General features: G+C 46.1%; 1 protein-coding gene across 1 annotated transcript; it reads left to right on the top strand.

The window, feature by feature from the left end:
- The first annotated feature begins 1,246 nt into the window (after window positions 1–1,246).
- Prdm14 (PR domain containing 14) lies at window positions 1,247–14,982 on the top strand. The gene is made up of 8 exons (NM_001081209.2): window positions 1,247–1,300; window positions 2,554–3,244; window positions 3,738–3,791; window positions 3,890–4,047; window positions 5,779–6,049; window positions 9,445–9,647; window positions 12,529–12,630; window positions 13,923–14,982. The coding sequence occupies exons 2-8, from the start codon at window positions 2,575–2,577 to the stop codon at window positions 14,148–14,150; spliced, it is 1,686 nt and encodes a 561-aa protein (NP_001074678.2). The 5' UTR covers window positions 1,247–1,300; window positions 2,554–2,574; the 3' UTR covers window positions 14,151–14,982.
- Window positions 14,983–17,700: the final 2,718 nt, after the last annotated feature.

The raw sequence follows: 17,700 nt of genomic DNA, 5'->3' as shown, positions 1-17,700 counted from the left end.
CGGCTTCCCATTTAACCTCGTTTTATGATTAGTAATCAAATCACTATCAGTCCGGAGGAGAGACTGAGTCTCTCTCCTCACTCATCACAGCGGTCCCCCCCCCTCGTGACAGGCCCAAAGAGGAACTGGAATGGTGTGGAACCTGACCAAGGTCACCAGCTTCGGCGCGGTTTTCTCCACCCTAGGTGCTTAGACCTGCGGATGTGAACGGGATTAAACGCCCCTTTCTCTCTATTCATCGCTTGCAAGGAGAATAAAAATGCAGTCGTTGAGCACAGTTACAGTCTGGACCTAGGTTCTCAGAGCCTCGGGTCAAGGTCGCAAGCCAGGGTCAGCGGAGAAGGTGTCCTGTGAGGAGATTAGTTCTCCCCTACCAAGAAATAAAAGCTGCAGAAAGGGCAAAAGGACCCCCGGGGCCTCAGAAGCGTCTAACGCCTAACTTCTCAGCCTACCTGGTTCTCTGACAAATTTGACCAAGACTAAGAACAAGCTTGGCCTCCTAGACGCCAGTCTGTATGTGTGTGTGTGTGTGTGTGTGTGTGTGTGTGTGTGTGTGTGTGTGTGTGTGTGTGTATCTGTGTGTGTCTGTGTGTGTGTGTCTGTGTGTGTATCTGTGTGTGTCTGTGTGTCTGTGTGTGTGTGTCCTTGTGTGTGTTGGAGACCTTGCTTAGGCAACAATTGTTCCGTGTGAGAGTGGGGGCTGTGTGTAGGTGTCATTATTCATCGCTCTCAGCTTCCTACACCCATCCTTTTAGGGTGTAGTGTGTGTGAGGGCACAGAAGAATTTATTGGGTCCCCAGGGTAACACTTGTTTAGTTCTCACGCCGACACTTCTGGGTTTGTGTGCGTGTGTGGTGTGTGCATGTGTGCACGTGTGCGTTTACACACAGAAGGTGAACACTGGTTAGCATTTGCTACGCTCTGGCCTTGGGCAACATTTGCCACACTATGATTTCCTGACGTTGCTAGACTGAATCAACAACAACAACAACAACACCTGCCTGTGCAAGATGGGCAATCGCACTTCACAGGATTCCAGGGAACGGTCAAGAGAACTGTTAGGTTAAGTGGGTGATCTCTGGGGACCTGGGGAGGAATCCAAGCGCTCGCCAATGAGTGTGGTGGGCGGGGAGAAGACTATCAGGGGACCTCCACAGGCCTGATCTCTTCTACTGCCTCCCTCTCCAAGTACCCTGAGGCCGGATCTGCACCCTCCCTCTTAAAGCCTGCACAGCCTTCGGGGGTTTCAGAAGTCTAGGGTCCCGAGACCCAGCGGGTGCCGCCCTAGCCTTGGCCTGAGGTAGGTAGGTCTTTGGCCCGCTGGAGGGACCTACCCCGAAGGCTACAGGCTTCCAGCACGGCTGGGAACAGTGCTCTGTAATCGCTTTCAAAATTCGTTTTGCAGTTGTTTGGTTGTTTTTGTTTTTTCTTTGTTTTACTTAGTTAGTTGTTTTTGGCTTTGTTTTTGTTTTAAACTTCGTAATTGGATTTTGGCTTTCCACCTCCGGAGTCGCTTGTCTTGGGAGTTAGAGCCTGCGCTGTTCGGGGCTCAGGGGGAGATAGACGGAGAGGCCTGTGTGGTGGCTGACCTCGCCCCCTGACCCTATGTTCTTTAACATCTGAGTCACGACCCGGGTTGTTTTCCTTATTGGACACATTGATCCCTGATCTTAAAATCCTCGGACCCTACGGGTCTTCACTCCTTAGCCCTGCTGTGTGGCTACTGAGAAAGAAGCATTTCGGGGGCCAGGGCCGCCGCGGCCAGGTCGGCGACAACCGAGACATCTCTCTGCTGCCTGGCTTGGGACTTGTCATCCCGGAGTCTCCAGAGGCGACCTAGGTTGAGATGGCTAGGGTTGCCAAGAGATTGGAGATGTGGCGGGAAGGGGCGCTGGGCGTGGGTCTCTAGAGGGAGGACGAATACCGCTCCGCTCCCCTCGGTGCTGTTGGGACCGCCGGGGTCGCTGACGTTTCGCTAAACTCCTTGGGGTGCCGAGTCGACTCAGAACCCCTTCTGCACTGTCCCACCGAGAGCGCACACTTCTCCTATCTCGGCTGCATACTCAAGAGCGCCTGAAGCCACTGCCTGCTCCGAAACCGGTGCAGGGTCGTGCCCTAGTAGCTTGGCTAAAAAAATTATATTAAAAAAAAAAAAAAAAAGACGCTCGTAGAGACCTAGGCGGGTGGTTCGTTTTGTTGGGCTGATAATTAAGAGAGACGGAATTGAAACCCGTTTTGTAGGAGCCGGGTTGAGGGCTTGGGAGCGGGGGTCACCGGCATTCCTTAGTCAAGGTGGTTTAGGGAGCAAAAGAGAAGGCGACCTGAGCCAGCACCTTTCAGTCGGGTGACACCAAGGCAGATTTTCGTTAGAGGTTTGAGACGTTTGGCTTTTTAGTTCGGTTTGGTGTGGGAGTTTGTGCCTTTTGTGTTACTTTTTTCGAGCTAGGATTGGCGGGATCGAATTGGGAACTTTGTTCATTGACTTTGATGGGGTGGAGGGAAGTAGTTAAGATCACCTAGGACCCCTCACTCAGCCAGCTCGGTTTCCCACAGATCCGCAAAACTCAGCTTGCGATGGCCTTACCGCCCTCTGGTGAGACCCAGTCCCAGGACAAGGCGAACTACCTGCCCCAGAGCAACCCTCACCACCTGACTACCTACTACGCGCATGCCCCAGGCTACAGTCACTTTAGGAACCTCGCCACCACCGAGGAGGAGTTTCAACCTTGGAAACTGGCAGCTGCAGTGCTTGAGTCCCAGGCGATGGCCCCTCTTGATGCTTTTCGGATGACTGCTCCCTTGTTGAACCCGGGTCTGGCTGTTCAGAGCGAGCCGCTCTACAATCTGCCCTGGTACAAATTGTCACCATGGAACCGAATTCCTCAATTCACTCCCGAAGTACCACGATTTCTAGACAGCACTGAGCATAGGAGCAGCGGTTCCAGCAACCAAAATTTGGTCCTCGGCGGCGGCGGTGGCCAAATCAGTGGTCAGAGGTGGGAAGCTGAAAATTTACTTCTGCCATCCCCGGTAATTGCTTCCCTACTACCTGATGGAATTAAGTCGTCCCAGTCAATATCTGTCCCCCAAACCTTGAATCAAGAGGGGAAGCTGCCGTTTTGCGGCTTCAACTTCACAGAGGAGGAACTGAGCTTCGTTCTGTATGGAGCCATCGCTAGTCCGGAGCACCCAACCGACTTACAGCATGCAATTTCAGGCATCCTGGTTCCCACAGAGAGTTCTGGTAAGGAAATCTACATTTTGGGTCTGGGTTGGTTGGTACAGGTCCGGACCACGCAGTATTAAAACATGGATGTATGTTGGGGCGAGTGTCTCTCTAAACCGCCTTCTCTGCTGGCTTCTCATGGTCCTCCTTGCCTAACCGTGTAATTCCTGAGATTGCTTTTAGTGAGCTCTGAGGACTAAGAGCCAAGTGGTTTCCCTCGGTGGCTTTAGGAATGTACAAAGTATCTACATGATGGTCTCCAGAAATTCACACCTGGCAGCTCTTTACCTCAGAAAGCATTGTCTCTGACTCTCAAGTTTGCAAAATGGAGTTCATTACCCACCAAACCTCCCCCAAAGGGTTTTTTTGAGGCTCAAATGAGCAACAGTGTACAAAAAGCCTGTGTCAATGATACAGCAGCAGTAAAGGGTAGAGGATAAATGTCCAATGTAAATCCTCTCTAGGGACTGAGGGAACCCTGTCGGGAAGGCAACTCACTGTCTTTTTCTAGGGTCTAATCATCTTCATAAAACCCTGGACAAAGACTCCCTCCAGCTTCCGGAAGGTAGGCTGCACTCCTTGCCTGGATTTATTTCCCACAACTAATGTTGACTCACTGCCCAGGCTCATTCTCCTTTCCTCTCCTGCCTCGGGTTCACCTAGGTCTCTGCCTCATGCAGACCTCATTTGGTGATGTGCCACACTTTGGCGTGTTCTGCAGCGACTTCATTGCCAAAGGAGTGAGATTTGGACCCTTTCGAGGTAGAGTGGTCAATGCCAGCGAAGTGAAGGCACACAGGGACAACTCTCGGATGTGGGAAGTAAGTGTGTTTCTGGGGGTGGGGGGTGCTGAATTTGGGGAGGACGACCTGAGGTTGGGGGAGGCGGTACCCTTGAAGGCCTTTATTGAGAAAGACATTGGTGTTCGCTCCAGCAGGACCTCACTCTGCATGAAATCCACGTTGTAGTGGGTGAAGCAACTTTAATCTGTACAGATCAGACATGGAAAGTACATTTAAAGAATTACCACTGTGTGTTTTATTTACAGGCAAACCAAGTGTTTTAAATATGATAGAGTGTTAAAAGCATGCTACAGGAAAGAAAGACAAGTTTTAGACTTTCATGTTACTTTCTTGTAAAATTAGCCAAGGATTAACAAAACAAATAAAGCAAGTTAGTGCCTGTCTAAGGGAGGCTGCTGAGACAGCAGCTTCTCGTTTACAGGACCCACTTGTCAGAATAACCAGGTAACTTAAAATCTGAAAGCCCTGACCCTGGACTTCTAGCAATATACTTTAGGATGATAACCTGTGATTTTGGCAATGTGGAAGAGCTGAATTAAACAGTAATTTATACTAAACTGTACTTAAACTAAGCTGCGGCACTAGCTGCCCGATCCCACGCCTCCACACTGGGCAGAAGAGAAAGAATCCTCCGCAGCTCATCCCAAAGGGCTGGGCTCAAATAAGACCTAGTTAGTTCCCTTACCCTTGCTTATAAAACTAACGTACACCACAGTAGAAACTCAGGGATCGAGAATGTGATAAGGGCATGAATTCATTTTTAAAGTATGTTGTTAGCCAGGCGTGGTGACGCACACATTTAATCCCAGCACTAGGGAGGCAGAGGCGGGCAGATTTCTGAGTTCGAGGCCAGCCTGGTCTACAAAGTGAGTTCCAGGACAGCCAGGGCTATACAGAGAAACCCTGTCTCTAAATAAATAAATAAATAAATAAACCCTGTCTCTAAATAAATAAATAAATAAATAAATAAATAAAGTATGTTGTTACATAGTCTATAGAGGAACTGGAGAAATGCTTGCCTGGTATGCCCAAAGTGCTGGACTCAGTCCCCAGCACCACATAACACTGCATGGTGGCACACATAAGCATGGTGGCACACACACATCAGCATGGTGGCACACACACATCAGCATGGTGACACACACACATCAGCATGGTGGCACACACACATATCAGCATGGTGACACACACATATCAGCATGGTGGCACACATCAGCATGGTGGCACACACACATCAGCATGGTGGCACACACACATCAGCATGGTGGCACACACACATATCAGCATGGTGGCACACATCAGCATGGTGGCACACACACATCAGCATGGTGGTCCACATCAGCCTGGTGGCACACGTAAGCACTGCAGAGGGAACAGCAGGTGGATTACAAATTCAAGGCCATCCTCAACTATATTTTAAATTCAAGTCCTACCTGAGACCCTCTGCAGAAAGGCGTTTATATGCTACTTCTTATATGGGAATCTGATTTATAGAAATGTGTTCTATAGTAGGAATTTGGGTATAGATGTTAAATTTCATTTTATAGATCAGACGAAAGGAAAACAAAAGCAAATACAAAGAGCTCATGCTTTGGGGGGGTGCTGGGTGTGCTTGATGGACCCTGAACTCAGGAAGCTGAGGCAGAGGCACAAGTGTGGGGCCAACCTCTGATACATAGAAAGATTCTGACCAAAACAAGATAAACACACACACAAAAAAAAACCAACTGTATGTGTCATCTTATTTAGATTTTTGAAGATGGTCACCTGAGCCATTTTATCGACGGCAAAGGTTCTGGGAACTGGATGTCCTATGTCAACTGTGCTCGGTTCCCCAAGGAGCAGAACCTGCTGGCCGTGCAGCACCAAGGGCAGATATTTTATGAGAGTTGTAGAGACATCCAGCGGAACCAGGAACTGCTTGTGTGGTACGGAAATGGCTATGAGAAGTTCCTGGGCGTTCCCATGAACCTCCGTGTCACTGAGCAAGGAGGCCAGCAGCTGTCTGAGTCCTCTGAAGGTGAGTCTGCCCAGAGAGAATCTACTAGAACGCTTACTGGGTTCCCTAACGTCCAACTAAGATGCCAGAGACCCTGGAGAGGTGGATTGGCGCCATCTTTTTTTCTACAGCGTCTTTTTCTAAGGTTATCCATCTTTTCCCCCTTCCCATTCTTGGGAATAAAAGACAAAGAACGCATGCCAGCATATTGTGGGCTAGTGAGTTTGATCCACTCCTGCTCAGGCCAGCTCTCTCAAATGATGGGCTGCAGCAACTTAGTGAGGTGGAAAATCAATTTAGTGATTGAAACCAGCATAAAAGGAAAAAAAGAAAGAAATTAGAATAGGAAATATTGATGAGAATCACTTAAGAAACTCTGTTGTTAAGTTTTTGTTTTATATAGAAACATTATAAGAATCAGGGCTTCCAGTTAAAACTATTTTCTCAGGCTGAGGCCTCTTGTTTCCTATACAAGGACTCTACCGTTGAGCTACAGACACTTCCAGCCTCTAAACTGGATACTTTGTACGCACCTTTAATCCCAGCCTTCAGGGAGGCCTAGGCAGGCAGAGCTCTGAGTCTGAGGCCAGCCTGGGCTACAGAGTGATATGGAGATACCTCAAACAAAACTCTCACCACTTCCAGCCCCCACCCACCATAAGATTTCACTGTGGCAAATTTGAAAAATGCGGGACTATGCTCTCTTCTCTGTTTTTTTGTTTTTTTCTTTTTCTCTTTCTTTTTTTTTTCTTTTTTGAGACAGAATCTCACTATATAGCCGGGATTGGCCTTGTACTCAAAACCTTCTGCCCCAACTCCCCAAGTGCTCCTGACTGTTGAACTGTGTGTGAGTCTGTGTGCGTGTGTCTATGGCTGTGTGTGTGTGTGTGTGTGTGTGTGTGTGTGTGTACACCTGGAGATCTTGTAGAGAGGCTAGCTAGTTCTTAGCACAGGTGGGGCTGGCACTATGACTATGCGCCTTGCTCAGCTTCCAGGGGTTGCTGCTGGTCCCTGGATGATCACATCTGAGTGGCTAGGAGGCAGAGGACAATCAACTCACCATAGGAATAGGTCTTCAGATTTGGTGTTTTTAAGGAAAGAGTGACGCTGAGCCCTCAGACTATGCTAGAATTTTCAGGTTTGTGTTTTTTTGTTTTTTTCTTCTTTGTTCCCTGTCTCAAGTAGTCCAGTATGGATGGCTGGACTGCTCTTCCTACTTCCGACCCCCAAGTTCTAGGATTATAAGCATGTAAAGCTATACCCAGCTTTAACTTGTTTGTTTGTTTGTTTGTTTGTTTTTTGACACCTGGTTTCACTAAGTAGCTGTTCTGAAACTCACTGTGTAGACAGGGTTGAACTCCTGACTTCCTCTGGCTCCTGGATGCTGAGGTTTAAAGTGTGTACCATCGCACTAAGCTTGCAATCTACTCCTAAATATTACCTGTCCAACTGGTTTGTATACATAAACATTTGGAAACTACTGACTCAGTAGGTGAGGAAAAATATAAACTACTGTGTGTATAAAAGGAAGACATCATCACTACAGTGTAATAAGCAGCCCAAAGAGCAGGTAAAACAACACATACATGTTATCTGTCACACTATGGTGATGCTCAGTGTGCCCAGCCTGGTCTACACAGTGAGTTCCAGGACAGCCAGGGCTACAAAGAGAAACCCTGTCTCGAAAAACAAAACAAAACAAACAAACAAACAAAAAGTATGCACACCACACTCTGCCCGTGATACCATTTCTGACAAGGTGTGAAAGGCAGCTTTTAAAGATTAATTTATATTGAGAAGTCTTACAAGTGACTTCCTATGATGACTGTTAATATTGAGTGTCTAGTTTTGTTCCATTGCTGTGTTGAGGATTAAATCAAACTCGGGTCCTGACTCCTGCCAGGCCAGTGCTCTGCTGCTGATCCACACCCCAGCATAAGGTCAATGTTTTTGGAGATGATTAATAATAAAAGAAAAAAATAGTGGTTGTGTGTGTGTAATCTTGATACTTGCAAGGTTGAGGAAGAAGAATTTTAAATTCAAATCTAGTGCGGGTTACTCAGGGAGATCCTGCGTCAAACAAAAACCCACAGCATTTTGGTAGGGTTGGTGGGTGCCTTCCCTCACAAGGTCTGGGGCTGGAAAGGCGGACTCTTGACTTAGTGTCATAAGTGGACTGTTTGAACAGACCAGGCATGCCTGGGGATGAAGCAGGAATGACTCACAGACAACAGCTGCGTCACTATAACCCCAGCCTAGGCTATATCTCACAAAGCAGGGAAACCTGGAGCACACTGTACTCTCAACAGACTGGAGAGTGTCCTTTCCATGTGCCTCAGTTGGTCTAAACCTCTTCCAGGCAGCTCACCTGGTTCCTGCCTCTTCCAGGTCTGCTCTTTGCAGCCTCCTGCCCTCTGAGAAGGGCTCTTAGCTTTGATTGCTTGCTCTCACAAGGAGTTACCTAGTGAATCCAGTTAGTTTCAGGGATCCCTGAAAGTATTTGGAGTTTTGGTTTATTTTTTGCTTTTTGAGACAGGTTTCTCTTTGAAGCCCTCCCTGGCTGTCCTGGAACTTGCTCTGTAGACCAGGGTGACCTTGAAGCCTGAGATCTGCCTGCCCCTGTCTCCCAATGTGTTAGAATTATACTGTTTTGTATTGTGACATTTACATGAGATCATGGTGATAAACAAAAAAGGGAAGGCTACGGTTTAACAGTTATGTGTTTGCCAAGTAGATGGGGGTCTGTGGTGTGGCACCATCACCCAGCCTTCTGCAGATTTCTACTTACGCTCCCTCCTGGTTCCTCTCCCTTGAGGGCAGACCGTAAGGTCTCTGGTTCTAGTATCCAGGAACATCTTGAGTGGGGACGTTCTTTTACCTGTCCCGAATATAGTCACACATCTTGTTGACTTGGGGTCCGAGCTGTCTTCTTGAGCTATGGATTTGTTATACCTTGTCTGACCTGTAAACCTGACCCTCCTGCCTCTGTCTTTTCAGTAGTGGGATTACTCTTGGCACAGACACCTGGATCTGACACCTCTTTGTCTCTAGTTTCTCTCTTCCTTCTTTGTCCGTTGGAAAAAAAAAAAACCAGACTTACCTTTCTGTGCTTGCTTTCTGACACTCAGTGACTTATCACTCCTGGGTCAGAGTCAGTAAGTGTTAGAATCAACGTCTGTGAATTACTGAAGGCACGATGCATTCAGTATATGTAGTCCAGGCTGACCTCAAATCCCCTTTGGAGCCAAAGATGGCCTTGCACTCCTGATTTTTCTGCCCAGGTTCACAGGTGTGTTCCACCACACCCGGTTATGGTGTGTGTCTGTCTATAGCTGTTTTGAATCCTCTTTGAGGTGGGGAAGAGGAGGGACAGAGGTTAACACACCTTCCGACACTTCCACCCCTGTGTTTGACAGAGTCTGCAGAAGGTTACAGATGTGAACGCTGTGGAAAGGTGTTTACCTACAAATACTACAGAGATAAGCACCTGAAGTACACGCCCTGTGTGGACAAGGGGGACAGGAAGTTTCCGTGTTCTCTCTGCCAAAGATCCTTTGAAAAGCGCGACCGCCTCCGGATCCATATTCTTCACGTCCATGAGAGGCACCGGCCCTACCTGGTGAGCAGTTGCTGGTTTGATGTCTTCCTAGTGTGTTTTTACACTCCCTTGTCGTGAACACACAGAGAGGGGTTCATGGGACTGACTAGAACATTCAATGCTTGCCGTGCCGGGGTAGTGTGGAAGACGCCAATGTGTGAGCGTGAGCGAATGTGCCCAGGAAGAAGCAGGGAACAGACGTAGGAGTGGGCGAGGACAGTTCAGCCTTGGGGCGAACACAGCCGTGAGCTGTACTGGAAGCTGGGAAGAGATTAGGTGACTGTACTTTGTTCCACACCCGGTCAGGCTCTAGATAGTCACTGGTGCAGAAGAAACACTGACATGGTCCAAAGAATGGAAGGCTACATCACAGTCTGTGTTCTTTCTTTTTTTTTTTTTAAGATTTATTTATTTATTATATGTAAGTACACTGTAGCTCCAGAAGAGGGCGTCAGATCTTGTTACAGATGGTTGTGAGCCACCATATGGTTGCTGGGATTTGAACTCTGGACCTTTGGAAGAACAGTCGGGTGCTCTTACCCACTGAGCCATCTCACCAGCCCCGCAGTCTGTGTTCTTTATGAGGATGAGAGACGACAGTGATGACAGGAAGCTGTTCTCTGCCAGCCCAGACACCCATTGCTCTGCCAGGCTTGGTCAAAAGGGCAAAACCAAGTTTGTCCTTAAAAGACAAGATGGAGTTCTGTGTTTTGTTACAGTGTTTATAGTTCTGTGTACATGTGTGCGTTGTGCATGTGTGAGTAGAGTGCCCCTGAGAGGACAGAAGTGGCCACCAGAGCCCCTGGATTTGGGGTTGCAGATGGTTGTGAGCCACCATGGTTGTGCTGGAAACTGAAGTGCAGTTCATGCATTTAGCCACCAGGTCGGCTCGCCAGCTCCTTGTCATACATAGACTCTTATAGTACATCTTATACTAGTGTTACACTAGTGTATAATATGCAGCGTCATATGCCAGTGCTAACATTTATAGTTTTCCACATTTTAATATCTCTAAATTGATCTGTGTTCTACAACTGGGCCATAGTTTTTTTCTTTTTTTTTTTCTTTCTTGTTTTTGTTTTAATGTTTTTAAAATCAGGGGGTTTTTTTTTGTTTTGTTTTTTGTTTTCTTTGGTAAAGGATACATTTATTTTTATTTTATGTGTTTTGCATGCATGAATGCACACCATGTACATTCAGTTGCTTACAGAGACCAGAAGAAGGCATCAGGTCCCTTGGAACTAGAGTTGCTACTGACAGTCAGTTGTGAGTCACCATCTGGATGCGGGGAACCAAACGTGGGTCCTCAGCTAGAACAGCAATTGCTCTTCAGTCAGCTCTCCAGGCCCTAAATTCTGGGTTGCTTGTTTGTTTGTTGTTGTTGTTGTTGTTACCTAATTTATGTGGTGGTGTGTATGTGTGTATTGTTGTTGTTGTACATATCTGTGTATACCTCTTTGGAGTCTTTCCTCTTTATCACTTTCTGCCATAGTTTTTTGAGAAAGGGTCTGTCTTAGTCAGGGTTTCTATTCCTGCACAAACATCATGACCAAGAAGCAAGTTGGGGAGGAAAGGGTTTATTCGGCTTACACTTCCATACTGCTGTTCATCACCAAGGAAGTCAGGACTGGAACTCAAGCAGGTCAGAAAGCAGGAGCTGATGCAGAGGCCATGGAGGGATGTTCTTTACTGGCTTGCCTCCCCTGGCTTGCTCAGCCTGCTCTCTTATAGATCCCAAGACTACCAGCCCAGAGATGGTCCCACCCACAAGGGGCCTTTCCCCCTTGATCACTAATTGAGAAAATGCCTGACAGTTGTATCTCATGGAGGCATTTCCTCAACTGAAGCTCCTTTCTCTGTGGTAACTCCAGCTGTGTCAAGTTGACACAAAACTAGCCAGTACAGGGTCTTTCACTAAAGCTGGAGTTAGGCTGGCAGTCTACAAACCCCAGCAATCCTCTTGTCTCTCCTTCCCAGAGCCCTGGGGTGCAAGTCGTGGTTGGCCGTGCTTGCTTTTTAATTAAATGGCTGCTGGGGGTTGAATACAGGTCATGCTTTTGCATCCACTGAGCCACCCACCCAGCCATCGGAAAGTGCTTGGGTCCCTTCTCTCTAGTTTACAAGGTCATTTATTTTGTCCCTCATAGTAACAAAAGCTCTGCTTAACCCTGGGTTTAAAATCTCTCCTGAACACAAGCAGCACCTATCCACCGAAGCTGCTCCAAGAGTGCCTCACCCTGAATTTCTTGTGTGCTTTCCCTAACAGTCATGTCCAGAGAGTTCATGAGGTTTTTTGTTTGTTTTAAAGTTAATATTTCACAAGAAGAAGACTCAAGAGAAACAGACATACAGAACATTGGATATCTGGTTTAGTTACAGTTTGGGTGCTAGTGGTTGAACAATTGGAACATCTGCTGAACAAGTGCTCGACCACTGAGCGACAGCCATGGACTCACACCAAAAGATGCAGGGTACACACTTGACGATTCCATCCTGCCAGTGTGGGAGCTCTGTAGTCCCTTTGCTTAGGAAGGTCTGAGGCAGCTTCTAGGTTGCTTGCACTCTGTAATCTCAGGCAATCCTTGGCCAGCGACTTGTTGATCCACAGATGTGCATAGAATAAAGAAAATGATTCTCGGACTGTCAGTATGGCTCTTGTGTTATAATGCTTGCCCTGAAAGGTTGACAACCTGAGTTTCTTTCTGCGAACAAACTCAGGAATCAACAGACTTTGAAGTGTTTTTCTGATGATTATCACACATTTGCCTTTCTCTAAACAGACAAGTAAACAAATTAGGGATTTTTCAAAAACTTCTCTCACCCCCAGGAAAATATATGTTGAGACAGAGTTTGGGGTGGGGTGGAGATGAAATTTCAACTCTACGTTTTGTTATCTCCTTAGTGTTCAACCTGTGGGAAAAGTTTTTCTCAGTCTTCCAGCCTGAACAAGCACATGAGAGTCCACTCTGGAGACAGGCCATACCAGTGCGTGTACTGTACAAAGGTAGGTGAGACGTCCTTTGGTGCCAGCCTGACTTCATGATTGGGTGACTAATTCATCTTGGGTAACTAGTCCATTACCAATCAGCCAATACCTTTTTCTAGGAATTCTGGATCAGCCAGGACTACAGACTGAAACCATGTTTCAAAATGAAACAGAAACTTTTTTTTTTTTTTTTTGGTTTTTCTAGACAGGGTTTCTCTGTATAGCCCTGGCTGTCCTGGAGCTCACTTTGTAGACCAGGCTGGCCTCTAACTCAGAAATCCGCCTGCCTCTGCCTCCCGAGTGCTGGGATTAAAGGCGTGCGCCACCACGCCCTTAAAGAAACTTTTTAAAAAGAGAATTTAAGAGCACAGCCCTAGCCGCTTTCAGCCCCGGCCTTTGATGCTAACCTGGCTATGTGACCTTGAGCAAATCCATTAGTTTTTTGTAGTTTTCTCTTTGGTAAAATGTGGGGAATTGTAGTTGTTGGGCTCTATCAGTTGGTCTTTATAAAACTTCTCATTGTGTCTGCTGATTGTAACCATTGAAGTATTGGCTACTCCTGCTGCTGATAATCATTCTAAAAGGACATTTGTGAGGGTGGCATCTGATTCATGCACTGTAGAACATCCATCAACAGAGGCAGAGTGGAATTAAGGCTTTTTTGAAAAAGACGATGGTTTGGTCATGTTTAAGAATATTCTAGGGGCTGGCGAGATGGCTCAGTGGTTAAGAGCACTGACTGCTCTTCCAAAGGTCCTGAGTTCAAATCTCAGCAACCACATGGTGGCTCACAACCATCCGTAATGAGATCTGACACCCTCTTCTGGTGCATCTGAAGACAGCTACAGTGTATTAATGAATAATAATAAATAAATCTTTAAAAAAAAAAGAATATTCTAAGAATATTCAAGCATTTTACTTTGGTGATGTCCAGTGCTGTCCGGTTTGTAGCTATTTCCATATGTGGCTGTTTGAGAGCACAGAAGAGAAAAGACCCAGGCACAGTGAAGCTTGGCTGCCATGTCACCTTGTTGCTTTTGTTTTTTGAGACAGGATTTTTTTTTTTTCATATAACCCTGACTGTCTTGGAACTCACTCTGTAAATTAGGCTTAGCCTTGAACTCACAGAGGTCCACATGCCTCTGCCTCCCAAGTGTTGGGCTTAAAAGTGTGTACCACAGATGTCTGTCAAAATTAGAGTTTCTCAATCAAAACAATAAAAGCTGATGTGTCCATTACAATGAAAATTAACCCCTTTGCTGAGTTGCAGCCCATGGAAGTTGGCTTTTTCTGCTTTCTGCCCTCTGCAGAAGTTCACTGCCTCCAGCATACTCCGAACACACATCAGACAGCACTCAGGAGAGAAGCCCTTCAAGTGCAAGCATTGTGGTAAAGCCTTTGCATCTCATGCTGCCCACGACAGCCACGTCCGGCGCTCACACAAGGACAATGGCCGTAGCTCCTGCGATATTTGTGGGAAAGGCTTCCTGGATCAAGAGGCTTTCTATGCCCACATGAGGCTTCATAAAACCTGCTAGGTCTTTGAAAGCAAAGCCAGTTACAAACCAAGAACGCTGACTCTCATTCCTGCTTTGTCTGTGTCGCGTGGGCATGGTTGAAGTGTTCAGTGAGAATCTGGAGAATGGAGTAGTTGATCTGAAGCTCCAAACCTTATGGAATCCATTCAGACCAGGAGTGAGAATAAAGTCCTGGGTCTTGTGATTAAAGAAGAAAAGGTTCCCCCTCTCCTGTCTGCCTTGAACACCCCGTTATACGGTGTCTGTAGCCAGCGACTATGTGCATGAGTGTTCGCCGCGGGCATGTTTCTGTGCTGCATGCGTGTGGAGGCCCAAGGAAGACATCAGATCCTCTGGGGCTGTATTTACGGATAGTTGTAAGCCACTGTGTGGGTACCGGGAATTGAACCCAGGTCCTCTGCTAGTGCTGCTAGGACTTAACTGCTAAACCATCTCACCAGCTCCTGCTTTCTATTTGGTTTTGGTGGTGGTGTTTTGGTCTCTCTCTCTTTCTCTCCCACCCCCAAGCTGGCTTTAAATTTGTCCTATAGCTGAAAATGACCTTGAATTACAGGATTAAGTTACCACAGCCAAGCAATTTGCACTACCTAGAGATTTGGTATGTTATAACTAAGTCTTCTGCCGTGTATTAGTGTTCCATCTTAATTTGAGCTCATTTCTCTCCTCACTGAGCAATGAAAATGCCAGGTAATACACCTAGTATCAGAAAGAATCATTTCCAGGGCAGGAAGACTGGCAATTCTTGTTGATGTCTAACTTTTACCAACAGAGAAGGAAAATTATATCTGAATAAAGACAGGCTGAAAATAAACACTTATGCTACTCTGGTTTTAAAGCTGGTTCCTCTTTTCTTTCCTTTTTAATCTTTTATATTTACTTATTTATTTTGGTTTCTCTGTGTAGTCCTGGCTGTCTTGAAACTCTGTAGACCAGGCTGGCCTAGAACTCACAAGAGATCCACCTTCCTCTGCCTCCTGAGTACTGGGATTAAAGGTATGTGCCACCACTGCCTGGCTCTTCTCTTTCCTTTTTAATATTTTTTACTTCTAATATTGATGAATAAAGTATATTTTCTCCAACTCTTCGTAATTGGATGGCTCTTGGTAATACAGGGAGGAACAAAGGGGAAAAAGCCACCAATTATACTATGCTTTAGCCAAATGTGGTAACTCCCACCTGGAATTCTGGCAGTTAAGAAACTGAGGCAGGCCCCTTCTTAGAATTGGAAACAAAACACCCATGGAAGGAGTTACAGAGACAAAGTTTGGAGCTGAGACAAAAGGATGGACCATCTAGAGACTGCCATATCCAGGGATCCATCCCATAATCAGCCTCCAAACGCTGACACCATTGCATACACTAGCAAGATTTTGCTGATAGGACCGTGATATAGCTGTCTCTAGTGAGACTACACTGGGGCCTAGCAAACACATAAGTGGATGCTCACAGTCAGCTATTGGATAGATCACAGGGCCCCCACTGGAAGAGCTAGATAAAATACTCAAGGAGCTAAAGGGATCTGCAACCCTATAGGTGGAACAACATTATGAACTAACCAGTACCCCGGAGCTCCTGACTCTAGCTGCATATGTATCAAAAGATGGCCTAGTTGGCCATCACTGGAAAGAGAGGCCCATTGGACTTGCAAACTTTATATGCCCCAGTACAGGGGAACACCAGGGCCAAAAAGTGGGAGTGGGTGGGTAGAGGAGTCGGGGGGAGGGTATGGAGGACTATTGGGATAGCATTGGAAATGTAAATGAGGAAAATACCTAATTAAAAAAAAAAAAAGAAACTGAGGCACGAAAATCACCTTGACTACAGGGCCATGGTGAACTACAGAGTAAGACCTTTTTTAAAAAACCAAGAAAGAAAAGAAATGGGCAAGGTGTCTCAAGGCTGGTGTGAGTGCCCGATCTACATGGCTAATATGGAAATGAACCTGTCCCCCATGTCGGCGATCACAGACCACTTGAGTATCACTGTGTCTGCCACTGCAGATGAGACCTGAAGGAAATGGCGGAAGGTCACTTGCCTCTGAGAGGTAAAGCAAAGCCTGCCCCTTCAAAGGCCAGACTCTTAACAAACTGCCAAACCATTGCTGGACCCTGCTTAGAGAGGAACCTTGCCCTGTCAACCACCTAGCTATTCCATTGCAACCACAAACTCACATTAATATTCATATAGCAAGTCAGACCAGAGTAAGCCTGGTGGAAGTGCTCCCCGGACAACCCTAAGCACTAGGGATGTGTGCTACCCCTTCTCAGGGATCTATTGACTACCTAGGCACTTGCTTTACCTCTGCCCATAACGCATGTCCATCAGGGCAGCAAATTCAATATGGAGCAGATGTCTGCAGAGGGCTCCCAGCTATAGTGTAGCCCCCTGTGTAAGCAATAGATGTCTCACAGGTGAGCAGCCATGACAGATTTCCCCCCAGGGAATTCTTTGCTGCCCTGACTAGGGCTGAGTAATTGACCCTAAAGGGAATGCGCCTGTTGTTTTAGGACTGTTTTAATTCATGTTAATTAACTCAGAACAATGGTCTTTTGAGAAGGTCCTGGCCTCCTCATGTAATTAAGCAGCCTTCCTTGACTGCTAGCTCCAAATATATTGCTTAAAACATTTTCTTACTATTTAGGGGTTTAAACATTATTTTTGATTCAAACAGTATGACAACTCAATGATCTTTTTTCTTTTCACTCACTGGATAAATCAAATGAGGTGTTTTGTTTTTTGAACTTGATTAGCAAAAAACAGAAAGGAGTTTATTGTGTGTCATTTCTAATTCTCACTGTGCATGCATGCCGAATATACTGGATTCTTTTCTAATGCATCCCACACTAACTGGGTATTTTAAGAGCTGTTTCCTTCAGTTTGGCTCCTTTGGTAAGTTTTGGCCCTACACATGTCAGCCTGGTGGACATAGTTTCTTGAGTTCATTGCTGAAATACTTAGGTTTGCTTCTTCAGAAGTTGTACTTCACTCTCCTGTTTCAACAGTGGGTTGACCCAGTTGATAACAATGAGAAGACTAAGAATAAACACCAAAAGCAGCTCACTGAAAACAGAATTTAAAAATTACAATGGAATTACAACTGTGAGCAGATACAGTTCCAAGAGCTTAATAATGTAGACTTTAGACAAGCTCGCATTCGTTCACCAAATCCTGAGTGTAGAGTACGGGCCAAGTAGTTTGCTGTGTGAGGGTTAAGGTCCTCATCTATAATATGGCACAGTAGTTATGTCATCAAGTATTAGAAGAATTAAATTATAGTATATGTATGCTGGATTATATTTGGTAAGTATTCCATTAAGCATGTGGAAAGCAAAATAAAGACTTATATGAATTTTATTGATGGTACATAGGATGATTTCCAAAAACATGAGATCATCAACATCACCTGAAAACTAGCATAAATGCGTGGTCTTAAAATATAGAGATAGAAAGAGATTTGTGTTCTCTGCAAACCAGGAAGTGGAGAGAGAGAGCAATCTGTTTGAGAACTGTTGCTCTGAATCTTCCCAGGTCTCACAGTAGAGCAGTGGTG

The sequence above is a fragment of the Mus musculus genome, chromosome 1, assembly GCF_000001635.26.
Source record: "Mus musculus strain C57BL/6J chromosome 1, GRCm38.p6 C57BL/6J".
Classification (NCBI taxonomy): Eukaryota; Metazoa; Chordata; class Mammalia; order Rodentia; family Muridae; genus Mus; species Mus musculus.
The sequence above is the reverse complement of the archived record's forward strand: the minus strand, read 5'-3'. Positions and strand labels throughout refer to the sequence as shown.

Coding starts and splice junctions, on each gene's coding strand:
- Prdm14 (NM_001081209.2), top strand. CDS start 2,575: ATGGCCTTACCGCCCTCTGGTGAGACCCAGTCCCAGGACAAGGCGAAC. Junction 4,048..5,778: donor ACAACTCTCGGATGTGGGAA/GTAAGTGTGTTT, acceptor CATCTTATTTAG/ATTTTTGAAGATGGTCACCT. Junction 12,631..13,922: donor AGTGCGTGTACTGTACAAAG/GTAGGTGAGACG, acceptor TGCCCTCTGCAG/AAGTTCACTGCCTCCAGCAT.